Source organism: Sarcophilus harrisii, chromosome 1 (genome assembly GCF_902635505.1).
Source record: "Sarcophilus harrisii chromosome 1, mSarHar1.11, whole genome shotgun sequence".
Lineage (NCBI taxonomy): Eukaryota > Metazoa > Chordata > Mammalia > Dasyuromorphia > Dasyuridae > Sarcophilus > Sarcophilus harrisii.
In genome coordinates this window covers 648,310,095-648,335,210 of record NC_045426.1, presented here as the reverse complement: position 1 = coordinate 648,335,210, position 25,116 = coordinate 648,310,095, and the positions used below count along the sequence as shown (strand labels likewise).

Genomic DNA, 25,116 nt, shown 5'->3' with positions numbered 1-25,116 from the left:
AGCCGGGAAGGGGGGGGGGGGGCAGCAGGAGCCGAGACGGTGTTGGGGAAGGGGCCATCCCTATTTTATTTTCTCTCTTAGGGGGTTTTGGGGGCTGAGGCCCCTTCAGGGAGGGCTCCCTTCCCTTGATCAGGCAGGTCCCAGCAGCTCAGCCTGTGGAGACAGAGTGTGAGGGAGGGTCAGCGCCCCAGAGCTACTCGGAGATGGAGGGGCAATGGCGGGGGGCGGGGGTAGCGGCCGGGCAGGAAGGGTTGGGGGAGAACAAGGGCCGAGGCCCTGAAGAAGCCGCCTCTGGGGCTGGGGTCGGGGCTGGTCCCCGGGGGCTGGAGTTTGTCAGGGTCCATACTGAAGGAGTCTTGCATGGGTCGGGGCTATCGGCTATGGACTGTGAGGTGGGTTGGCATCCGAATCCGAGTCTGTTGCCCAGGCTGGTGGCGGCGGCGGAGTCACGCATCGTCGTACCCTGCGGCCTGTGCCAGGGAATTCCAGAGGGGGCATTTGGAATGTAGTCTTGGGGGAAGGTATTTTTCTCCTCTCCAGAGTCTCTCCTCCCCCTGGGCACTCACTCCTGAGGACTCCACGGTGCTTCACTCCGGTCAGCGATAAACTCTCAATGGCATTCTGAAGCGTGTTCACAGCTGACCTAGTGGGGGAAAGGGCCGGATGTGCACCCAGAATCTGGACCCGGTGAACAGGAAGGGCTGGGAGCCAGGTCATAACAGAGTTCCAGCATGGAGTCTTCATCGTGTGGCCTCCCAGCAAGCCTTGGGCTCACAGGACCGTGAAACAGTTGGAAACGTTCTTGGGTGTCATTGAGCCCGATTAATTCCCTCTCCCCATTTTAGAAAGGAGGAAACCGAGACTTGGAGAGAGGGAGTAACTTGCCTTATGAAAGTTTTGGCATTAACTAGGGACTGAAAGGGGATCCCTGGAAACCTTATGAAAACCTGGGCTCAAGGAACGGGTCTGGACATCCTGAGTTTCTTCCTTACCATATGTCATTCAGCTCCTCCTCCAACTCCTCCTGTCCCCACCAGTCCTTGGATTTAGTCTCATCCTCAGATACCACCATGCCCCCTTGCTGTTTCATCTTTGTTAGGACCTGAGGACAGGGCAGTGGGTAAGGGGCCCAGATAAGGCCCTTTCCTCACCCCCTCTCCCCCACAAACATCAGGAATTCTCAGCTCGGCCCTCAGACTTGGCCCAGCTGCAGATAGAAGGGAAATATCATTTCCCAAATAAAGATTTTTGGACACTCTGCTTTCTTCCTCCCCGGTCATCTTCCCTTCCCATCCTCAGAACCACTTTTCCCTCACCTTGCGACATTTCACCTGATTCTTCTGCATTTTCTTGATATTCACCAGGTTTTTGGTGATTTCTTCTTCCTGTGATTCTGAATAAAGGGATGGGGACAAAAGGATGAAGGAGGTTTCAGGATATAGTAGTAGGATTCTCCTCCCTCCTTTGAGATCTTGAAGATATAAGAAGGGAAAAACTGAGCCAATATTAATTTCCATTCATTCCTCAGGGATGGAAGGGGGGTGGGGTCTGAAGATCTCTGTCCTCATCTCAGAAGCTAGAGCCCTCTGACAAAGGGGAAATGGGGATAAAGAGACAGAGGAAGGGGACAAGGGGGTGATATGTGGGGGGGGGGAACATACTGAGTTTTTGTTGGATGTAGGTCACCTCTTCCTGCAGCATTTCCAGCTCCTCCCATAGGAACTTCTTGCTGAAGGTGGGGGGGAAGATCGGGGAGAGGGATCAAACAATCACGGAGTTACCAACTCAACCTCCCACAGCTTCCCCATTTCTTCTTCCTTCCTGAGCTCTCCTGTTTACTCTAAGGTCTCTCTATTCTCAGAAATCTTTCAGCTTTCTCTCTCTCTCTCTCTCTCTCTCTCTCTCTCTCTCTCTCTCTCTCACACACACACACACACACACACACACACACACACACACACACACTCCAGCCAGGGTCCACACCTTTCCCGAATCTCCTGGCCCAGCTGTAGTAGAGAACGGGTGGTACGGCCCCGCTGGACCTCCTCACTCCCCCGAAGATTTTCCTTCACCTCCTGCAGGCCCCGAGCCAGTGCCCGCCAAAGCTCCTGCCTCCCTAATTCTGCCCCTCGTCTCATGAGGTCATCCTGGGTTGGACAGCAAGACAGGCTCATCACTTCTGCCAAGAGAAGGATGGAGAGTGTGATAGCTGATCTTAGCCTGACCCTTACCTCCTGACCGTAGCCTCCTCTCTGATTCTCCTTCTTTTATAAAGCCCCTGGGAAGAAAGGGGATCACCCTGTGAAGTTCCCTTAAATCCCACACCTAGTTTCTGAGGGGAGGGGTATGAAGCCCTGGAAACCCCTCCCCATCCTTAATCTTGAGTCTACATCTTACAAATCTTAGAGATTTGACTCCTCAGACCCACGCTCACCTTCTAGCGCCTGAATTTTAACTCTCTGATGGCTGCTTTCTTTCTCCAGGAGGGTCACAGAGTGGTTCAAGAACTCAAAGGCCTGGAAACAGGAAGGGTCCAAAAGCATGATCAGAAGTTTTAAGGTCAACATCAGAAAGGATAAAAGGGAAGGAGATGTGCTGCTCACCTTGGTCTGGGCTAGAAGCTGACTTTTCAGGCAATCCAAGTCTATCCTTAAGAGCTTTTGTGTGTCAGGAATCATGATGGTAGACACCTTGCTTGGGGGATCGGAGATCACAGTCCCTATTTTCCATCTCATCCCATCAGGCAAGGAAAGTTCTGGAAGGGGAGAGAGCAATCTGAATTTTCCTATTCCACAGGGAAAAAAAGCCCTTGTTTCACCAGTTCTTTAGACTATTGACTTCATCCTCCCTACTCCAACTGCCCCAGGTTAACTTACCTTGGGCCTTAGAATTGTCAGTCTCCAAGTTCCTCTGAGGACCAGCATGGTAGATCATGGGAGAAAAGGATAAAGGGCATATTAGATCCTGGGCCCAACTACTCCCCAGAGCTCAACAACCTCTAGGGCCCAACTCTACCCCAATTGGGTTTCTCCCCTCCCCTAAATCCTATAAGGTCTCCTCATTCGTTCAAGTCACAGGAGGGAAACTGAGGCATGGGGATAGAAAAACTAGGCTGCACTTGAAGAAGTCCATGAGCCATTTATTGGTGTATATATGTGGGCACCCATTGGACTCACCCACATATAAAAACATGCATATACCTGGTCACTGGCTTCAATTGGGGGTCTAGGGTTCGGGCTCAGGCTCCTACTCCGACTCCGGTTTCTGTTCCCATTCCCATTCCCATTCCGGCTCCTGGTCGCATTCCCCTTTGAATTGCCATTCAGCTTCTGGTTTGAGGAAACAGTCTCCTCAGAGATCAGCCACTTCTGCAGGGTTGGGATGACACAATCACATCACAGACCATCACAGCAGCCCCAATCCTCAAACCCTACGAAAGGGCCGTGATTTTGCAGGTGTGGGGACGTGTCTTTCCCAAAACAGATCAAAGGCCTTTCCCTTCCAAAACAGTAATTAAGTCCTAGGAAACTGTCTGGGGTGCATAGAGTTCACTGGCTCAGTCAGGTTCAAATAGCTACTAAGAATTAGAGACAGATTTGAATCCACGTCTTTGTGACTCTAAAAGCCCCGATTCTCATCTACTGAATCACGCTGCTTCTAAAATAATAGCTTTAAAAATAATAATGAAATGATAGCTTTGACTCTAACGCTTTCTCACAACCTTCTTCAAGGTTGGTCCACATCTCCACCAACCCCTGTTACAGATAAAGAAACGGAACGAGCCAAGTTACCAAGGATCGGTCATCCAGATATCATACAGAGCTGGGCTATGACTCAAGCTGTCTCCTGAGCTGTCCAGTGCTTCCCCCTACTACACTACATGTCATGGAAAGTTGGGGACTCTGAGAGACAAAGGGGTGACCTTGAAACTGAGATGTCCATCCTTCAGGGAGTCCTTCTTATCATTTTTCAGCTTCTGGGAATCTGAGTTGATGTTATGAACCACACCTGTCATGGAGAGATTGGGTTACACCCATGACACTTCAGGGATCACACCCCTCCTTGTGCTTAAGTCAAAGTCACCTCCATAAAGGGGCCCTCAATCATTCTCCCAGAGTCATTGGGAGAAATCGGGGCTCCTTCTTTCAAGATGACTCCAAGCCGCCAGACCTCCATCATTGCAGGCCGCTGGGTGACTCAGACCCAGCCCCCTGTGCTCCCACGGGCCCACCCCAAAGTCCTGCCCAGGCCGTCTCAGCAAGGCGCCGCCCCTTCCCTCAGACCCAGGGGCCCCATCCCCCGTCTTCAGCCGCCTCACCCCCTACTTACCCAAACCCCAAGGCTTCTGAGGGGGAAAGCCAACCACACCCAACTTATCAGGCTTGGAATGAATCTGCAACGCACAGTCCCTTGAGGAGGATGAGCATGGAGAGTGACTGGACACTCCAGAGTTGTCAGGATCCCGAGGAATTCCAGCCAGGACACAATCACTTGGGTGGAGGAGGAGAAGACTCAGTGGTGGGTAAGGAGGGTGCCCGAGGCGCCCCCCACCCGCTCTGCCCGCCTCTTCCCATCCCCCCCCAGCCCTGACAGTTGGCTACATCTGGAAGCACCCCTGGAACCCACAACAGGAATTCCGTCCCCTCCCGCTCCTCCCCGCCCCCGCCCGCCCCAGCCACGAAAATGGAACTCGAGGCTAGGGATGCCAAGGCCAGATGTTTGCACCTGGGAGAGAACATCTGGAGGGGAGTCGGGTCCATAGAGTCCTCATTGCGTGGCCCCTGCTGGGGGGGGAGTTGGGGGTAAGGCAAAACTGCCCTGGGTTCCTCCTGCTGGGGGCCTAGAACACAGCAGGCACGCAGTAAATATTCATAGAATTGAAATACCTACCAGTTGCTCATACTCTAAGCCCATCAGGGACCGCGAAAAAAGTCCCTTGCTGGAGCGATGAAGTTTGATCCAGTGGAGACACCATACAGAGATAAGGTAGGGGTAGACTCTGGTAGAGTCAAGAGTCACAGAGGAGGGGCGGAGCCTTTGTGTGTAGCTCTACCCCCACGGAGGCGATTCCGAAATCCTATTGGTTGCGTTCTTCATCAGTACCTGAGGCGAAAAGTGATTGGATCATCCCTGAGTCGTAGAAGAGATAAGAGGAGGGGCCGTGGGGTAGGAAACAAGGTGGGTGGGTCTTGTATGGATAGTCTTCTTACTGATTGGTTAGAAAACAAAGGGGTGGGGTAAACGCTACAGAACTCGCAAGGGGACTGGTCCGAAGCTTAGCGAGGAGGCGGGGCGGGAATGCTTGGGCTGAAGCATTAAGGTGGTGGGGAAGGAAGGGCTGCTGCCGCCGCTGCTGAGGCTCGGGGTCGGCTGGGCAGGAGCGGAGTTTAGGTACCGCCTCCCCCGGGACTGGGCGCCCCTCGTGGGGAAGGTGGGGAACGTAGAATAGGGAGCCTGGCTTCGAGCAGCCCGGGCCGTCCCAGGTCCCCGCACGCGCAAAACTGGGGAAGGGGTTCCGGGACCCCCGCCGGGAGCTCCCTCCCCGTGCCCGGCCCGGCTTTTTCTCTCCCCTTTCTGCCGGGGCACCGGGCCCGCCTGGGTTCTTCCGCCCGGGCCGGCTCTTTCCGTGAGTGGGGGCCGGCCGGGCTCTGAGCCGAGTTCTTTCCCCCCTCCCCCAGGTGCGGAGCCAGGGCGCGGGATGGCTTCCGAGGGGGAGCCGGGGGGCTTGGCCAAGGTGGTCCAGGTGTTGGTCCTGTCCGGTGCCTGGGGCATGCAGGTCTGGGTTACCTTCATCTCAGGTACGTGCCCGCCCCCGGAGACCTGGACTCTGCTCCCTGCTGGGAGCCGAGGGGGGAAGGGAGGCGGAAACTCGGGGGTGCGGGGCTTGGGGCTGCAGGGGACCATAAGCGGGGCAGAACCAAACAAAACTTCCCAGCCTTGGTGAGGAAGCCTCGGGCCTTCCAGTCCCGGCCTGATATTCTGCATCATAAATGAAGAAATCAGGTTTTTTAAAAGACGTTTAAAAAAGTTTAAAAAGAAAAAAAAAGGCTGCTTTCATGGAGGTGTTTAAGTCGTACCTGTGTGTGAGCATCTCTCCAGGATGCTCAAAAGGGAATGAACCCCCGAGCAATCTTTTCCCCTCCCCCCCCAGGTTCCCTTCTAACTGGGATTTTCCAGCAGTTAATCAACTAGAATTTCTTAAATACTTACTGTGTGCCGGGTACTGTGCTAAGCATCTGGTCCCCCTTAGTTTAATTCTAACTAGTTCCTTTCATTTAGACATCAGTTGTTTCTGAATATACCCGGCCCTAGTGAGCCTTCCCTTATAACAAAAATAGCTGTTAAGCAAAACCTGCTGCCTCTTTCTCCTCGGACATTGTTTGCAACAATTCATATCCGTAATCCCCCCCTCCCCCTAGGTTTTGTGTTGTTCCGGGGCCTGCCTCGACACACCTTTGGACTGGTCCAGAGCAAACTCTTCCCCTTCTACTTCCACGTCTCCCTGGTCTGTGCCGCCATCAGCCTGGGCATCTTCTTGTTCCATCACCCATTGGTGAAGCTCAGCTTTACCCTGGCAGAAGCTGGTCAGGTACCAACCAGGAGGCTGGGGGGGGGGGGGGGGGCTGGAGACCCGGGAGGCTGAAGCCTAGCAAACGTGGGCTTGGAGAGACCCTAGGACATTGCAGTCTTTTAAGACATTTGGCTCCCACTTTATGTAGCTTTTATTTCTTGGAGTTGGTCGTGGTGACAGCCTCATTTGTGGCTTCTGTTTTTCACTCAGTTCATTGTTCTGAAACCTGCCTGGCTGGGGACTTAAGTCTTTGCAGGAGGGTTTAGGCCTCTCCCTGGGGGAGTGGGTCCCACCCACTGGCTCCTCATTCTCAAGCCTGATGGGAGCAAGGGGGAAATCTGGCTGCTTCCTCTTACGCCTTCCCCGATGCCCAGGATATGGGGTGTGCTGAGTGGGAGCCCATCCAAGATAGTACTCCAGATTCCTTTTTGTCGAAGTTACTGTTTTTACCTTGCCAGGTATAGGGCACATATTCTCTTAATTTTGTCCCTGGGTAATATAATGTTTCTGGAGCGCATAACTAAAATTATGTAAATAATGGTGGTTGGCAGGAACCAGGATTTCACCCTCCCTCTCCGGTCCTGCTGTTTTGAAATCCCCGGAAGACAGCTACTGATCCCCAAGCCTGTCCTGGGCTCTGACCTTGGGCCTTGGCCAGTGTCCCAGGGCCAGCTCCCCACTAACTGTACTTCCCTTCCAGCTGGGCCTGCTGGCTTTGAGCCTGTCTCTGTCGGGCCTGAATGCTCGGTGGCTGGAGCCCAAGACTACAGCTGCTATGTGGGCCCTGCAGGCAATGGAGAAGGAGCGAGGTCTAGGTGGGGAACCCCCAGGACCTCCCCAGGCCCAAGGCCAAGACCCCTATCGGCGGCTCCGAGAGCAAGATCCCAAGTATCGAGCCCTTCGGCAGACCTTCTTCCACTATCATGGCCTCTCCTCCCTCTGCAACTTGGGAAATCTACTTAGCAATGGCATCTGCCTTGCCTTCCTGGCACTGCACCTCCAAAGCCTGTAGGAAGTAGGACCTCTTCTCACTGCCCAGAGGAGGGGTTCCAGCTCCTTGTGGGCCAAAATCTAAGCTACATAGACCACATTCACTTGGATTCTGCTCAGCTGACTTTGGATCACGAAGCCAAGAAATAGAGGAGGTCTTGCCTCCTCCCTTATTCTCTGTCCTTCCAGGGCCATGGCTTCGAATTCCTGTCATGCTGCTATTTGCCTTTTCTGACCCAGGACACGCTTCCTCCTTCCCCTGGCTGTTCCAGGTGTTGGATGTGGCTACCTGGGCCAGAACTGGAGACTTTCTGCCACTGTGATTCTGTATCATGTATTTCCTATTAAAAAAAAGGGTTTCTCACAACTGCCTCTGATGTGATTAAGATTAGAATTAGGGAAGACAATTGTACATACAACATCCTCTCCCCCACAGCAGAACAGCATCTTCTCATTATCTAATCTGGGTCACTTGTCCTGGTTGGGGTAGAATATGACCAAGCACTAGCCTCACAGAGAGATGGCTCCAGTTGACCTGGTCTTTTGATCATACGATTTTAGAGTTTAAAGGGATCTTGAAAAAGAGAGAGTTACAGATGGAAAGGACTTTAGAGGTCATATAAGTCCAATCCCCTCATTTTATAGTTAAAGAAACTGAGGCACAAAGATAGCAAGTGATTTGTTAGAGGTCACACATAGGAAATCTCAAAGGTGGAATCTGAACTCAGGACTTATGACTTCAGAGCCAAGATTCTTTCCTCTGTATCAAATCCTATTCATCCTTCAAATTCACTTCTCATTCTTCTGAAGCCTCCAAATATTCAGATACACATTTAATCCAAATGCATTCATTAACAGCTAGACAGATTAGAGGCCTAATTCTATTCAACCAGTATTTATTAAATGCCTACTCTGTGCCAAACACTAAAGCACTGCCTAAGGCTATGAAAAAATTACCTTGAGAGGAGTTGACATTCTAATAGGGGAAGTGGTACAGTCTAACTTGTGCACAGATTAATAGAAAAGAGATACGATTTTGATTTTGGAAAATATGGTGAAACCCTAACTGGGTAAATTTTTTTAAAGTCCTCATGTAGGACTTTGCACAAATTGAGCTTTGAAGGGAACTTGGGATTCCTAGAGGAGGTGGTGAGGAAGAGAATTGAAGGTGGAAAATCAAAAGGTCATATATGAGTTTAGGACTGGGAGGGACTCCCCCTCTCTCAAAGAAATTATCGAGTCTATCCCTTTCAGTTTTAGATAAGGAAACTTTCGCAGGGAAAAGTGGTGACTTGCTCAAAGTTTCACAGCTACAAGTGACAAGCAGTATTTGAATCCAGATCAACAAGAATTTTTTTAACCCTTATTTTATGCCAAGCACAAGGAGAGAAGGTGGGGATACAAGGGGGGAAAAGCACATGTACCTTAGATTCTGAGGAAGAGACTGTATACAAAACATGAGATGAATTGGGAGTGGGAGGTGAGGCACTAGCAGCTGGAGGACAGAAGTTCTGATGGAAGCCAAGGACTCCAAGAGTTAGAGAAGAGTTTATTTCAGACATGCAATAATGGGAGGATGGAGAGTGATGGGAGATGAAGTATATGGTCAGCAAAGACAATCTGACCAAAGAGTTTGTGCAAGGAACACAGCATGAGTGTGCAAGGTAAGGGGTTTCGAGCTATACGAGAAAGAATGAGCTAGTGAAGTCTGCTGAGTAGGGGGGATAGGGATAGGGCCAGATCTGCAAGTTCTCCAGAGGATGGGTTTCAGTAGGAGTAGACAAGGCAGAGAGGTGGATTGTTGTAGGAGTCCAGGTGAGGGTGGTGGAGTGATGAGCAGAGAGAAGAGAGGACATTCAAGAGATGGGGCAGTAGAAACAGGATTTGGCAACTGACTGGATATGTTAGGTGAGATCTTCCCCACAGAAGTGGGAAAGGGAGGCAGGGAAGATAACAATGAGATCCGTTTTTAATTTGAGATGCCTAGAGGGTAGTCCAATTTGAAGTGTCCAGTAGACTGCTGATGATGACCAAAGCTCAGGAAAGCAAAAAGATACATAAAGCACATATTGAGGATCCACTAATTGTGTGCTAAGCACTGAGAATACAATCACAAGCAAGACAGAATTTCTTTTCTCAAGAAACTTAACATTCTAATATTAGACAAAGGATATTGGAAAGGGAGAGGAGGGCAGTAAAGAGCCCGGCAGCTTTGGGAGAAGATGGCTGGAAAGTGACTTGGAGGCCTGGTTCTGGGCAAGGTAAGGAAAACCCCACTTACTGGGTCTGGAATCCTAGGGCCAGGGCCTAACAGTCTAGTGAGGAGAGATAAAAGTGGGGGCAGGGATGTAGACAAGATGGCCCAGGCTAGATCTTGACTCGGCGCAGAGCAGATAAAGGCTGTAAGGACCACCGAGTGAGAGAGTGTGGAGAGAAGATAAGAAGTTGGGGAATGGGGCTTGGGGGCACACCCCGGTGACTCGGGGCTGGGTGAGGAACCTTACAGGTCGTCAGGACAGACGGACCGAGATCCGGCGGAGAAGGGGACCGAGGTCCTTAGGCGGAGTTGGTCGGGCCGAGTGGGGATTAAAGATGGTGCGGATGGGATGCGCAGGGATGAACTACTTCCCAGGTTCAGGTGAGGCGGAACAAATCCAGACTGAAGGCCGTAAAGGAAATTGGGCAGGGCGGTGTAAAAGGAGGCGCCGGCTTTTCAGAAGGCCCGAGTTCGGGTTCTGGTTTCTGGCTGTGCTTTCAGGCGAGTCACAGCTCTGAGGACCTCAAGTTGCTTACCTGTCTGAAAAAAAAAAACTAATAATATTTGCATTCCCCATTTCTTAGTTCTGAACACAATTTCTTGGAAATCTCACCGCGCTTTGGGGCTCAGCTAATTACAGTCGGTATAAATTGATTGGGCCAGGGGAGGCAGGCGCAAGTCACCCCCATCTTGGGGGACCGTGCTGCTTGGCCACCAGGGGGCCTGTCCGGGAGGGCCCTGCCCCGTCCCCCCGCCCCCGGCCTCCCCGGCCACCTCTTTCCCGTTTGGGTTGGGGCGGGGCGGGGCGGGGCCGGGCTGGGAGCACAGCCGGGATCCGGGAGCAGGCGGCGGCTGCGGGGCTTGGGCTGGCCAGACCGCGCTCCGAGTAGGCGGAGGGAGCGCACCTAGCCCCGACCCGGCCCCTGGAGAGGTGAGGACCCCGCTCCTCCTGCCCCACGGTGCCGAGAAACTTTCCGGACTAGCCTGGAAGGCCGGTGGAGGCTGGGACCGACAGCCAGACTGACCCTGCGCTAGAACTTGAGGGCGGAGAGTGCAGTTAGACCCTGTAAAAGGTGAATGGGGCAGGGTCTTCCTCCGCTTGCAGCCGCGCAAAGGTCCGCGAACTGAAACCGTCCCGGGGAGAAGGGGCCCCGGGCCGAGGCTCCCTCTTTTCCAGCTCCGTTTGCGCGGGGGCACCGCTCAGGGATGGTGAGTGGGGGAACCCGGGAAGCGGGCCGTCTGCTCCCCCGGACTCCAGACTTCTGCTGGGGAAACCCCCCGGGACCGCGGGGCAGGCAGCTGGAGGGGGAGCAGGCGACAAGGACCAAGTCCGGGCGGACACGCTTGTTTGGGGTGCAGCTGAGCCTGAGGTGCGGCGGGGCAGGAAGGGTCGGCTCCGGGGGGGAGCAGGGGAAGGGGATGAGACACACGGACTCCAGCCAGGCTCTTAGAGGTTTCCTTCTTCCTTCCATCCCCTCCTTTCTCTCTACAAACTGGTTCTTCCAGGTGAGAGCAGGGCCTGCCTGGCCCTGGGAGGGCTCGGGCCTTGAGTATTAGTGGCGGGGCAGTGAGTGGGATGAAGGGGCATAGATAGCCTCCCTGCCCCTCAGGCTCCTTGGGACACCCCCCATCTCCATCGCGCAAAGAACAAGCATCCAGTGTGTGTCCAAGCTTGGGCTGGAGATGGGAAGACAAAAAATGAAACCGTCCCTGTCTTCCAAGAGCTTACATTCAACCTGGGGGAGGGGGATATGTCCATAGCTACATCGTAATAACTAGGAACTGTACATCACATAGTCCTTTCTTGGCTCAAGAAAAAATCGCCATCCCTTTTTTAAGAACAAAATCATCGGGAGCCTCACCTTCTAACCTGGGGAGAAATGGAGTGAAACTCTTCTGGGAAACTCAAAAATCTCCTTGCCTCCTCCCCAATTCCCAGCCCCCAGCCCGTCTAGTGCCGGCGGGCAGAGGGGTGGGGGAGAGTTCTTAGACCGGAGTGCAAGCTTCATAACAATCGACACCTGGAAGTGCCGTCTCATTTGAAGGATGAGTAGCCTTGCCTCTGAGGAGAGAGCTTCTCTAGCTCTGAGAATTCTCCGAGGAAATGAGGGGGTTCTTAAGGAAGTCCTTGTATCTTCCAAGAAGTCAGAGATGAAAAGGAACAAGCAGCCAGTGTCTTTGACAAATCCAAGTTGGAGAGTTTGGAAACATGGCTGAGTATGATGCCAGGAAGGAAATAGAAAAGGAGGTTTTTCAGCAGGAAAAACTGAATTCCCTCAAGTAGGGTAAGATAGCGGGGAGGATGGCTGGTGGTGGGGAAGGGGTTAAAGTCCTGGAGAATTTTACCTGGCTGATGATGGAGAGGCCGGAAGGGCTGCCTAGATCATCGTGGCAGTAGGAGGTGCCAAAGTCAATACTAAGCCGGGCTGCTGACTGGGGGAGACTAGTAAGGGGGGGAGGGATGGTGAAAGCCAGGTGGCTGGTTCCTTTCCCTTCTCTACACCTTTCCCAGGTAGCAACATCCGGGTATCTGGGGGCAAAGTCCACGCTGGTCACACCCCCTTCAAGTCCTCTTGTTCCCTGACCCTCACCGACCAGCTGCGTCCCACCAGAGGGTGCATCTCCCCACTGACCACTGGGAAAAATCACTCCATGTGAAAATTCTCCTAGGGCTTGGAATATAGATCTGTGCTAGGGGTCCCTGGGCTCAAAAGAAGCCTTCTCCTCTTCCCAGATGGCCTCAGCTGGAGACCCCCACATTGCTCAGAAAGATGCTGCCGACCAGAATTTTGATTACATGTTCAAGCTGCTTATCATTGGGAACAGCAGCGTGGGGAAGACCTCCTTCTTGTTCCGATATGCCGATGACTCTTTCACCTCGGCTTTTGTCAGCACGGTGGGCATTGACTTCAAAGTTAAGACTGTCTACCGAAACGAAAAGCGGGTCAAGCTGCAGATCTGGGTGAGTGCCAGCGGGCGACTGGACTCCGTGGAAGCCATGATGGCAGGGAGATGGGACCTACCAGTGGGTAGTACAGGAGTGTAGGGGGGAGGGTGACTGACCTGTATCCCCGAGGAGGAGAGAGTAGCAAAGATAGGCCCCCCGGGCACTGGCCTGGCCTGGTGACCCCTACGAGGACATATCACCTCCTGCCACTGCTCCACCCCATCACAGGGAGTTGCTATGGAAATGGAAGGCTGAAGTAGAATTAACCAGGTGACTGGGCTGAGTCAGAGTATGCCTTAGGGGTGTGGTGGATGGGACTAAGAGGCCCATAGGTAGGCCCTGTCCTCATGGGGCTCCTAATCTGAGTGGGGAGACCTGGGTCTTGCCCTCAGGAAGCCCCATGTCTGACAGAGGGACTTGGAGGCCCTATCTCTCAATACAGCTAATTTGCTTTGCCAGCATACCCAGAAGCAGAGCTGAAACCTGGAATTGAGTCAATAAAAGGCAGTCCCCTGCCCTCTCTGGCTCTCCTGTTTCCCAGGCAGGAGCTGGTGCAGCGGGCCTGGGCTCCCAGGTCTCTGTCACCCTGGCCTGGTTGCCGTGGTAACAGCACCAGCCGTGCCAGATGGCTATTGTCAGAGATGTGTGTGTTCCAGGGCTGTGGGTAATGTCCAGGTGACTCACAAATTAACAGAGCTCTGGGGACCGCTGTGAGACGCCAGCAGCAGGGACTGGGCTCTGTTTGGAACGAGACTCCCTGCCCCTCCGGGAGGGCCTTTCCCTCCTCCACCTCCTTTTGTTCAATGTGAGACCTCTGCTCAGGCTGCCCTTTTTTCCTCAACAGCCGGGGCTTGAAAAGGCAGAAAGGACTCTGGGCCACAGTCAGAAGTGGGGGCTGAAAAAAAGGGCACGGAGAATTCCTTTGTTCTCATCCCAGGCTCAGAGAGGGACTGAAAAATCAGGCTCATGTCCTTCCTCGAGAAAGGACCCGAGGAGCCATCAGCCCATCCTCCTCTCCCATCTGTGGGGTACCTTGGAGCCCAGCTCTGGGGCTGGCAGGGGTTGCCACAGTAACCCAGAGCTTCCTGAGCTCAGTCTGCTCAAATAGTAGGGCTGTGGGTGTGTGGTAGGTGCTGGGAGGAGACCTGGCTGGGTGTGTGTGTGTGTGTGTGTGTGAGTGTGTGTGCATGGGGGTTGGGGGAGGCTAAGTACCCAGGAATCATTTCTTTCCTGGAATACACATAAGCTGAAGTCGGAAACATTCACCCTTCCTGCCCCAATTCCCAGAATGTCTCTGGGCATCCTTTACATTTGGGCTTGTTGATGTTGTGAAAGGCTTTTAAGGTTTGTATGTCTTGAGTTTCCTCTGGATCTATGAGTGCCCTCAGGTTAGGAGCAATCTGATGCTTGAAACTGTCTCTATCCTCAGACAGGGAATTTAGGGAACCTCTCTCCCCTAGGAGATTAGGCCTAATAAGTGAAGGCTGCAAAGAGACAATTTTCAGTTCCATTCCAGGAAAAGGTTCCTAACAATTACAGCTGAACATATTTAACCTATATCAGATTGTTCACTGTCTTGGGTAGGGGGGAGGTAAGGGAGAGAGGGAGAAAAATTTGGAACACAAAGTCTTACAAAAATGAATGCTAAAAACTATTTTTACACGTACTTGGAAAAATAAAATATTGTTGAGAAAAAACAAACAAAAGCAATTAGACATGAGCCAAAGGGGAGTGGGCTCCCTCAGGAGTTTCACAGCATTGTAGAGCTCTAGCTGGGAGGGGGTGAGATCCATGGAGAATCCTTTCCATCTGAGGGTTGGGCTATAAATCCCCTCGTTCTATGATTCCTTGGGGTTGCTGAGGGGCATAGAGGGCCATGTTTACCCTTCCCACAACAGGAGATTTCCCAGAACCTTGGCCACCCCCTTTACTGGGCATCCCGTGGGAACATGGACTTTGTCAGCCCCTAAACTAGGGGGTCCAGTATTTAAAGCACATCTCCCCAAGACCAGGACTCTCTAAGCTCAAAGTTCTATCACAGAACTCAAGATTTTGAAGGGACCTCAGCAGCCATCATGTATCCAAAAGAAATTCCATGACATACCTGTTCTGGCTCTTCTTAGAGATCTCAAAGGACAGGACCCACCACTTCTTGGGCCTAGGTCATTCCAGGTTGAACTGTAATTGCTAGTTCTTTCCGATATCAAGCCTGCGTTTGCCTAAATTTTTGCCAGTTCGCCTGTTTTTCCTGATTTGGCTGTTTTCTAAAGCCAAACAGAACAAGATGAATTCCCCTTCCATGTGACAATCCTTTAATTACTTGAAAACAGCCATCAAGTTCCCTCTAAGGCTGCTCTGTAGGCTGTGTGAGCAGTTCATTTAACTGATCCTCACTTGGCCCTAGTTTGTCTTCCCGAGGATAGATGCAAGGAGGCTCTTAGATTAGACGAGGCTCTTATTTGCAGAGGATTTGTCTGATGTGGGGCCATCTCCGAAACCCCTGATGTGAGGGAACCTTGGGATGCTGGTAGCATTGGAGCTAGAGGCTTGGGAATTTTGGCAGGGATGAAGATGAGGGGTTACCTCCTTTCTGTGTTTTGCAGGACACTGCAGGGCAGGAACGCTATCGGACCATCACCACTGCCTATTACCGGGGTGCCATGGGCTTCCTGCTAATGTATGATGTCTCAAACCAGGAATCCTTCAATGCTGTCCAGGACTGGTGAGTCACCCTGCCCTTCACTCCCTTCAATGCCAGATGCCAGGCCCTAGACCCACACGTCCTGTTCCTTGCTAGGGTGTCTGTCAGTAGATGGGAATGTCTACCTCAAAGGGGGACTCAATCTAGCCTCACAGAGAATGGCTTCTTTAGGTTTTAGGTGCTGCTTCTTAAACCATATAGACCACCAGATTTTTCCTCATCTTTTTCTAATCTCCACAATATAATTTGTGAATGATGTTGAAATGTTTGTTTTATTCTTTAGGATGCTTTATTCATATTTAACTTTTTTGGTTTTTCATTTTCAAATGCTGATTAAAGATATTAAGATTTTTTTCAATTTCCATTAAAAAGTTTTAGGTGCTTTTTTTTTTCTTTTTGAAGCATTTTATTGATATTTTTGATAACAGCTTTTTATTTTCACAATACATGCAAAGATAGTTTTCAACATTCACCCTTGCAAAACCTTGTGTTTCAAATTTTTCTTCGTCCCTTCTCCCACCTCCTCCCCAGATATCAAGTAATTCAATATATGTTAAACTTGTGCAGTTCTCATATTTCCACATTTATCATCTTGCACAAGAGAGTTGATATTCTTTAAAACAAAACAAAACACAAGATTGTTGCCATTTTGCAATGACTCTGTCTAATCCCAAAGAATCTTCCCTTGCAGCAAAGTTAAACCAAATCAAATCATCATCCAAGCTGGCGTATGCCTCATTCCATACCTATAAACCACTATCCCTCTGCCAAGGGAGGAAGGAGTCTCATCTTCAAAAAAAAGTTTTTAAATGTCATTTTTTTCAATTAACAATCTGCTTTCTCTCCCCCCCCCCCCATCCATCCTCCTCCCTGCCCCCAAATCAGAAAAAAGAAAAACAAAGCTTGCTTACGCAAACAGTATGATTTCCCTCATTGGCCCTGTCCAAAATATATATACAGCTTAATCTGCACCCTGAGTCCCTCATCTGCCTTTGTGAAGGCAGGTAGCATTATTCATCACGGCCTTAGAATCAAACTTTGATCAAAGTTCTTACTCTTTCAGAGTTGTTTGCTTTTACACTAGGGCTATTGTTTTAGCTTTTACAAAGGAATATTTACTTCAAAGCTACAACAAGAATATATTTTCTCCTGACACATAGAAGGCTTAATCCCTCCTACCCCGAGTCTGGGGAGGAGAGAAGAATTAAGTTCACAATTTTAGCTCAAATCCTACATAGCCGTTGGTTTCATCAGGTTCCCCGTCCAAAGCCCTGCCCGCTTGCCTCCTCTGGTCCCGTCTCCTTGCCTGTGGGATGGGTAGCAACATCTGGCTCAGATCTTGGACTCCAAGGTTCCCATGGCTCAAGCTTTCCTGTCCAAGACTCCTTTCCTTGCATCCGGCACTAAAGAGGACAAATGAAGCAAGCCCAAACCCCCCAGAGCCCTTGAGAAGGGGAAGGTGATTCTTTCCATCCAGCTTAAGGCATGAGCCGGGGCTGTGAGTGAATGCTGCAGAAAGCGAACTACACTGTTAAACTTTGTCGGTCCTTTCTTCGGTCCACTCATGGGTGTCCCTTAACCCACTTTTGACTAAACTGAGCAAGCTGACTGGGGATAGACATTCAGAACCAGGCCAGCTTGTCCTGAGGGCAGACACGGTCCCTGAGAAGAAATGTTTTTTGCTTCCCTTTCCTCTCCAGGGCCACACAGATTAAGACATACTCCTGGGATAACGCCCAGGTCATCCTCGTTGGGAACAAGTGCGATTTGGAAGATGAGCGGGTTGTGTCCACAGAAGATGGCAAGCACCTCGCTGATGACCTAGGTTAGTGATGGTTGGAGGGACAAACGACCCATCCCTGCCCCCCAAAACTGACTTGACTGATCTCTGGGCCAAGCCTGAGAAACAAGCCCATACAACTAATTAGATCTCTTGGTTTTTCCTTCAATACAAATCCGTAGTAATTTCTCTGGGTAAGAATTATATCTACCCCCTAAAACTTTGGGAATTTCTGGAAATTGAGAATAATATAGAGGAAGATAATATCTTTCATGTTCTCTGTGTTCTAATCATTCCATGAACATTTTTTTCTTTTAACTAGCATTCTATTTTCCCTCCCTCTTTTTAATTAAAGCTTTTTATTTACAAAATCATATGCATGGGTAATTTTTCAACACTGACCCTTGCAAAACTTTCTGTTCCAAATTTTTCCCTCCTTCCCCCCCCCATCCCCTCCCCCAGATGGCAGGTTGACCAATATATGTTAAATATGTTAAAGTATATTTAACTAGCATTCTTAACTTCATTCTACTCAGGTAAATATTACCACTGAGTTTAAGATTGACATAATAGGTAGAGGGCTTGCCCTGGCTTCCTGCCTCTGACACATACAGGGCGAGTCCCTTCACTTCTCAACATATGCCTCAGGCAACTCCCTGACTATCAGGTTTGATTCAGTCATATTTTTGTCACTTTCTTTTGTCTTTACATCCCTTTTGCTTCTTAATTTCTTTCTCCCTCCTCTCCTCCCTTACCCAATGAGTCATCCTTTTGTAACAACATGTTTTTTAAAAGATATATGTGTGTATACATACATACATACATGTATATAATGGAGAGAATTCTCTACTCTGATCAAGTGATAGAAATGGACAGTGTCTTTCCCCTCCTCCCCTCTCTTACCCAATGAATTCTTTTGTAACAACTTGTTTTTTTTAAAAGATATGTCTGTATATAAACATACATATATATGTGGGAATGTGTGTGTGTGTGTGTGTGTATAAAGAGAGAAACAGACAGAGAGAGAGAGGAGAGACAGACAGACAGAGAGAGACAGGGAGAGACAGAGAGACAGAGAGAGAGCGAGACAGAGACAGACAGAGACAGAGAAATGGACAGAGAGACACAGAGAAATGGACAGAGAGACAGAGACAGAGAGAAACAGAGAGACAAAGACAGAGAGAGAGACAGAGAGAGACAGAGAAACAGAGAGACAGAGAGAGAAACAGAAAGACAGAGAGAGAGAGAAACAGACAGAGAGAGAGAGAGAAACAGAGAGACAGAGAAACAGAGAGAGAGAGACAGAGACAGAGAAAGAGACAGAGAGATAGAGAGAAACAGAGAGATATGGTGGAGGGAATTCTCAACCCTGATCAAGTGATAAAACTGGACTGAGTGTCCTTCCCCTTCACTCCCATGTTAACATTAACATTATTCAACAATATGGTGAATAAGGAATGAGATAAGCCCCAAGGGTGGAGGTGGGGGAGGAGACCATAATTCATACATTTATTCAGTTTCTGGATTGGAAGGGACCTCTAGTCACCTAGTCTGACCCACAACCAAGTGGTAACCTCTTCTACAACATATCTGACAATTCATACATGAAGCAGCAGTGGATAGCATTCTGGGGTCAGGAAGACCTGAATTCAAATCCAGCCTCAGACACTTAACTAGCTGTGTGACCCTGTTTGCCTCAGTTTCCCCAGCTGTAAAATGAGCTGGAGAAGGAGAAGGCAAACCAGTATCCCTGCCAAAAAAATCCCAGATGGGGTCATGAAGAGCTGACCACGACTGAACAGTGACACGTAGAAGATTGGGGGCACAAAGATAAAATAGGGAATATTCCTGGCCTTCCACAGCCCTGCTGTCTCCCCTTCCCTTTTCTAGACTAAATGGCTCTTTCTGCTAATCCCCACCGCCGCTGGCTCTCCTCTTCTCGCAGTTCAGGCCCCTCTCTCCCGGCCAGGCTTCTGCTTGTCCACATTGTTCCTAAAACTTGTTGGCTGGACGCCTGTGTGACCCCAGTGTGATCTGATGACCAGGGCTCAGAGACTGTCACCCCCCCCCCCCAAAGCATTAGTCAGAACTAACCTTTACATGGTGCTTTCCACTGTCATTTCATTTGGTTTTCATGACAACCCTGAGAGGCAAATGCTACTGCCATTTCACAGATGAGAAAACTGAGGCAAACAGAAATGAAATGACTAACAGAGCATGGGCCTGAGGTTTGAGCCTGGTTCGGGTCTTCCTGACCCCCTGTAGAGCACCTCCCTACTGGCTAATGAGTGATTGTCGAGCCGTAACTGGGGTGGACTAGGTGGGCTTTGTCTGGGGCTTCAGGGGCACCCACATATAGAAGTTAGTGACCATGGTTGTCCTCCTCCTGAAGTGTAGAAAGGGCAGAGCTTGGCCACCCCCCCCCCTGCTCAGTTAGTTAAAAGCGGAAGTTGCCACACGATGGGCTCCCCCCCCTCGCCCTAGGGGAGGCCCTCTCTGGTCCAGCCTGCCCTGCCTCCACTGGAGGCTCAGAGGACGGCCCCCAGCTGGGAGGTAGGGTGTCTGTCTCCCCTGGAACAACATTGCGCTCCCTGCTGCTCCTCCTCTCTCTGGGAAGTGCTCCCCCCAGAGCTGTCTCAGGAGGGGCAGGGGGCCGTATTCCTGCCCCAGGGGGTCTCACCCCAGCCTTCTCTGGCTCGCTGCAGGTTTTGAGTTCTTTGAAGCCAGCGCCAAGGACAACATCAACGTGAAGCAGGTGTTTGAACGCCTAGTGGACATCATCTGCGAGAAGATGAACGAGAGCTTGGAAGCGGGATCGGGAGCCGTGGGCAACAGCAAGGGCGCGACACTGGGCGACGGGCCCCCTGCCCAGGCCAGCAGCTGCAGCTGCTAACGCCGGGCCCTGCCCCTCTTCCTGCCGGGTTTTATGGCTGCCGTGGAAGGTGGGAGCAGCGAGAGCCAACCCTGGGGCACCCACCCCCCCATGGGGGCCTGTGGTCCACTCAGGGCCTCCGCTTCTCCCCCCATGCCTTTAGAACTATGCTCCTTATTTCTCCCCAGGAGCCTGCCCGCCCACTCACCCAGAGAGCCGGAGCCCTCTTGCATCTCTGTCTCGCAGGGTTCCGCCCAGAGCCCCATGAGGAGCAGGCCTTGGTGCTGGCTGCGGGCCTGGTATTGACTGAAGGCCTGGGGAGAGCAGATGCGGCTCTGACATTTCCTTGTGGGGGGGAGTGGTGGGATGGAGGCGGGGGTTTACCAGGCTGAGTCCCCAGCCAGTTGGATGAACAACTCGTGAGGAAGAAGGGAGAATGGCGCTGAGAGGGGAGGAAAGGCCCCACTCATTTCCAGCATCAACCAGGAGCATTTTCTAAATCTACCAGAAAATCCACAGATGGCAGGTGGGCCTCCCCTTGGAGTTTCAAAGGAGCCCTATGATGGGTAAACCCCATTGACCAGGAGGGGCAGCAACACTGGCCTTTGGCCGTCCTTGGACCAGTATCCCCCGCGGAGGAACTGACAGGAGCATGCGTTTCTAGGCCTTGGCCCCCTCTTGTCCCAAAGATCCTCCCTCCTGCTTGGGAAAATACAGAGCAGCAAAGTCATTTTTTTAGTTCCACTAGAACATTGAAAACCCAAAAGGGAAAAGCTAGTCCAGTGGCTTCTTCTCGCTTTGGGGACATGAAAAGTGCCTTTCAATTGACAAAATTGTTAGTTGTTTTCATTTGTCCCCATTATGGTCCTGCTTTCATTCCATCCCATCTCCCCAATCCCCCTTGCCCCTCTGAAATTTCATTATAGAACCATTGATAGCAGTAATGAGTGGAAAATCCCATTTTTAACATACAAGTCTTAAGTTTAATAAAATAATGGACATTTTGACAGACTGTGAAGTTGCAGAGGCAAGCTGGAAACCTGGGACCTGCCTTGGAGGCCCCAGAAAGTTTGGTTCCAGCACAGTTGGGCGTTGTAAACCTTTACTTCCTGCCAGGAAAGGAAATTGAGCAAAGGACTGGCAGTTCCCCTTGGTCCCTGGGTAAATTATGTTTATGAAGAATACACGGGAACTCTTCTGAGCCACTGAGAGAGAGTTATCCTGGCTATCCATCAGCACCTGAGGATTAGTAAAAACCAGACATAACCCCCTGGGTAGGTCCAGTGAAAGGCTGAGGAGAAGTGCCTGCTTTTAATTCAACTCATTTCACAATTATTTTATCAAATGCCTACTTTTTGTAAGGGATTGTGCCAGGCACTAGGATAGGGAGACAAAAAAATCCCCTAAAACATTGTTTCTCTTCAAGGAGCTTCTAAACAGATATAATCTCAGGAGGGAAAATACACTGTGCAGACTTGTAAAGGCTAAGGTGTGTTTTGGAGGGTGAGTGGAAGAAAAGTCTTAGTTATTTACCCCCAGTAAAAATGTCAGGCCCATCAAAGAGTATGCTGGTAAAGGTTTAATAACCAGTTCTCCAGAGGGTAGGGGAAAGGAGGGGATAATTTAGAACAGAAGACTTTGAAAGGGTCAATGTTGAAAAATGACTCATGCATACATTTTGTAAATAAAAAGCTTTAACTTAAAAAAGATTAGACCAAAAAATTAACTAGTTAATTAGAAGAAAAAAAGTTTACATGGCACACTTTGTTTAATCTGAATGATTATTTTCACCATTGCTTTCTTAAGTCTAGATTATCCAAAAAAAAAAATAAACCAAACTCTGATTTGGAGCACTTGCCAATTTCTGAGGTATAAATGCTCATACTGAGAATTTAACAACTGGCTCTTGAAAATCAGGTCCAGCTGTCTCCAACACACACCTGGCTCAGTCTCTAAATTCAGATATGATTTAATTGTGTCTCAGACCCATTAGGGCAATTGCCTTCCACCTCTAGATTATAAGAACAGGTGTCCCACTAGTTGTCCCCACACCTCTCAGGAGCATCCCCAAACTAGTAGAAAAAACACCAGATTTAACATCAAAAAAACCTGAATTCAAATTCCAGTACTGCCATTTAGATTACCTGTGCGACCTTTGGCGAGCCACAAATCCTCGAAAGACCTCAGTTTTTTCACCTGTAAAATGAAAGGGTTCGATAAAATTAACTCCAAGGACCATTCCAGCCCCAAGTCTATGATCCATGGCGGGAAAATTAGGCTTTATGCGGAGGGTGTGGGAATCACAGCTTCCTGTTGGGAACACCCTGAATTCCTCCTTGCAGAAAGAGACTTGACTTTTTCTGCCATCTCAGCCAGAAACGGCATCCTGTTCTCGTTCCAAGTTGGGAGGGGAGAAGGGAAGAGAAGGGTGTTTATAACCATCCATCACTTATTTTCTTAAGTCTGGGCAAAGGAACAGAACACACCTCTTTCTGGAGAGGACCTCAGGTTGATTTTCTCAGGGTACAGTTTTTATTTGGGACATTGTAAAAAAAATGGGCAATAACCTAAAGGGGAGAAGCCTTCTAAAAAGTGAGAATTTTCATGTTCATTATTCATTTGAAAGAGGACCTGGGACATCATGATATTTACTTGACAGAAACAAGATTTAAATGAGGCGGAATTGCACCAAGATGTCAGCCTCGCTCTGTCTTACAGAGCTATCAGGCCAAAGGCAAGACAAAATTCGGGACAACTGGTGATGGCCCAGGATGCAGTGGATGATTCTGATGTCTTTAGTACCTGACCAAGCTCCAAGCTTTCCACAGCACCTGATTCGTGGCCACTGGAGCAAATTGTTCTCCCCTGCCAATTCCTCTGGGGAAAGTCTCCCCGTGCTTGGGGTAGACATCCCCCCAATTTATCGATGGGTTTGAGGCTTTCAAACAGTCAATGACTATGTCTGGAAAAAGAAGAGATTGCAGATAGCCTTGTGTTGGATGATTCTTCTTGGACACCCACTGTTGCCTTTACAAATGCTCCATTCTGGGAGATGGAGGTGTTTCTTCCTGTTCATAGCACATGTTGCGGAGTGTGGTTAAAATCATAATAGTTTGTGGGCTAAAAATTTTTTACTCTAAGGTTCACAACCCTCCAAGGGGTCAGTGATCTTGGGTGGGAAAATTGCATCTTTGTTTTTCCATTAATTTTTAACGGTAATTGGGCAATTATTTAATTCAATTATTTAAAAATATTATTTTAAAAGAGTTTATCATCATCAAGCTATCTAAGGGATCTAATTCCAGAAAAGGGTGAAGAATCCCAAGCTTAAATTTAAGCTCTCATTGAAAATAGCCTTGAAGTCTTTTCTGATCTCCTTGTCTCCACCCCTAAACCCCAGCTGCTAATGACCAACAGTGACATGATAAATGGAATTCTAACTTGGAGTCAGAAAAACTTGGATTCAAATTCACCAATGTGATGTGCCAGGGTCTGCTGTTAATTTGATTTCATTCAGCCAACTTAAAATTAAGTGTCTCCTATGCATAACAGCCCTATGCTGGAAAGTGGCAATGTTCCTGCCCTGAAAGAGCTTCCAATTTTCTAGGGAAGTTATAGCATGTTCACAAATAATTATACTACAAATATAAGGCACAAACTCCAGTTTATGAGGTGGAACAGAGACCCTAGAGCTGGTCCTAGAAAGGAGAGAAAGACTTCAATAGGAAGGTGGGAGGTATTGTCCCCCCAGGCACATGATGAGCCCACTTGTAGATGTTGAGAAAAGGAGAATTAAATTAGGGAAAGGCTAGTGGTGTCTTTTAGCCAAAATATAGAGGATGTTGAGATGCAAACTCTGAGATAGGCCGGAAAAAAAAAAACAAGAGGGTATCAGATTGTGCAGGGCTTTAAATATCAGGCTAATCATGGCCTTTTTTTATCCTAGAAGCAACAGATACGGTCTTTAGTCTCTGCGGACTTACAGTTCTTACAGTTAAGGTCAGGTCAGTCAGTGAAAACATTTAGTGGAATTATTAACAGCTTCCTCCTGGGTCTGTAATGAGAACTATTGAACCACGGAGGCCCATTTTCCCTGTGGGAAAGGCCATTGGGGCTGAAAGGAAAAGGAGGCTAGGGTGGTCTGGGGAGCTTGCAGACTGAAGGAGAAATGTTTACCCCAAGGCTGTTTGCAGCTTCCTTTATGCAGAAAAACAGCATTGTCAGAACAGGCCCGGTTGCCTCAGCTCTGCCAGCTGGTTACAACAGGCTGTCTTTTACCCGTCCAATTGGTGTTTCTTGGGAACTAGCCTGACAATCACATCCAACAAGGCTGTAAACTCTACAAAAACCTTTTTCTTACCCCTCTCCCCATCAAAATAAAGTTTTATCTTTTCATTTGGGCAGGGAGGCAAAATATGATTACAACATCAAAAAATATTTTCAGTATTTGATATATTCTTAAATACATCCGACAGGAAGTGTCTTCATCAAGTTTACATTCAAAGAAATCCACAAGAAAAATATCTGTTTCCCCACAATCAGAGGAAATAAAAACCTATGAGTAGATTCCTTCCCTCCTTGTACCGTCTGTTGGCTGCCATGTTTACAAATTTAATTGGGGGAATTGGGGTGGACAAGGATGCTTGGATCAGAGTAAAGATCTGAGTTCATACATGTATGAGTTCCTCCTCATACATGTAGTAGCTGTATGACATCTGGGCAAGTCATTTTTCCTTCCTCGATCTGAGTTTCTTCATCTGTTAAATGTGTTAGACTGGAAGCATCTCTGAGATCCCTTCCACTTCAAAAATCTACATAATCTCAAAAAAAAAAAAAATGTAGCATAGGGATCACAGATTGAGACCTAGAAGGAACCTGGATAAGACCAATCCCCTCATTTTTACAGATAAGGAAACTGAGATCCAGGCTTGCTCAAAGTTACACAGGCAGTAAATGTAGTTTTTGTCAGTTATGTCTGACTCTTTGTGACCCTATTTG

At 49.4% G+C, this 25,116-nt stretch overlaps 3 protein-coding genes across 8 annotated transcripts; 2 read left to right on the top strand and 1 right to left on the bottom strand.

Annotated features, from left to right (window-relative positions):
* Positions 1–42: 42 nt before the first annotated feature.
* Positions 43–13,010, bottom strand: CCDC159 (coiled-coil domain containing 159). Of its 3 annotated transcripts, XM_031947567.1 has the most exons (16): positions 12,882–13,010; positions 4,891–5,103; positions 4,726–4,784; positions 4,330–4,490; positions 3,923–4,008; positions 3,201–3,368; positions 2,877–2,910; positions 2,604–2,755; positions 2,435–2,516; positions 1,984–2,179; positions 1,662–1,729; positions 1,317–1,393; positions 993–1,102; positions 567–643; positions 347–470; positions 43–153 (listed from the first exon to the last, which is right to left on the bottom strand). In XM_031947567.1, exons 2-15 carry the CDS (start codon positions 4,912–4,914, stop codon positions 379–381), a joined length of 1,386 nt encoding a protein of 461 aa, XP_031803427.1. In that variant the 5' UTR covers positions 4,915–5,103; positions 12,882–13,010; the 3' UTR covers positions 43–153; positions 347–378. The 3 variants fall into 3 exon arrangements, with proteins under 3 accessions (XP_031803427.1, XP_031803429.1, XP_031803428.1); XM_031947569.1 differs by lacking the exon at positions 4,726–4,784 and having other exon boundaries at positions 12,882–13,008; XM_031947568.1 differs by lacking the exon at positions 4,891–5,103 and having other exon boundaries at positions 4,726–4,840; positions 12,882–12,995.
* Positions 5,281–7,928, top strand: TMEM205 (transmembrane protein 205). The gene is made up of 4 exons (XM_031947575.1): positions 5,281–5,391; positions 5,679–5,798; positions 6,420–6,589; positions 7,272–7,928. The coding sequence occupies exons 2-4, from the start codon at positions 5,699–5,701 to the stop codon at positions 7,581–7,583; spliced, it is 582 nt and encodes a 193-aa protein (XP_031803435.1). The 5' UTR covers positions 5,281–5,391; positions 5,679–5,698; the 3' UTR covers positions 7,584–7,928.
* RAB3D (RAB3D, member RAS oncogene family) lies at positions 10,054–24,684 on the top strand. 4 transcript variants are annotated; one of them, XM_012541885.3, is made up of 5 exons: positions 10,054–10,199; positions 12,553–12,780; positions 15,369–15,487; positions 17,167–17,291; positions 19,952–24,684. In XM_012541885.3, the coding sequence occupies exons 2-5, from the start codon at positions 12,553–12,555 to the stop codon at positions 20,137–20,139; spliced, it is 660 nt and encodes a 219-aa protein (XP_012397339.1). In that variant the 5' UTR covers positions 10,054–10,199; the 3' UTR covers positions 20,140–24,684. The 4 variants fall into 4 exon arrangements, with proteins under 4 accessions (XP_012397339.1, XP_012397338.1, XP_012397336.1 ...); XM_012541884.3 differs by lacking the exon at positions 10,054–10,199 and adding an exon at positions 10,618–10,749; XM_012541882.3 differs by lacking the exon at positions 10,054–10,199 and adding an exon at positions 10,618–10,891.
* Positions 24,685–25,116: the final 432 nt, after the last annotated feature.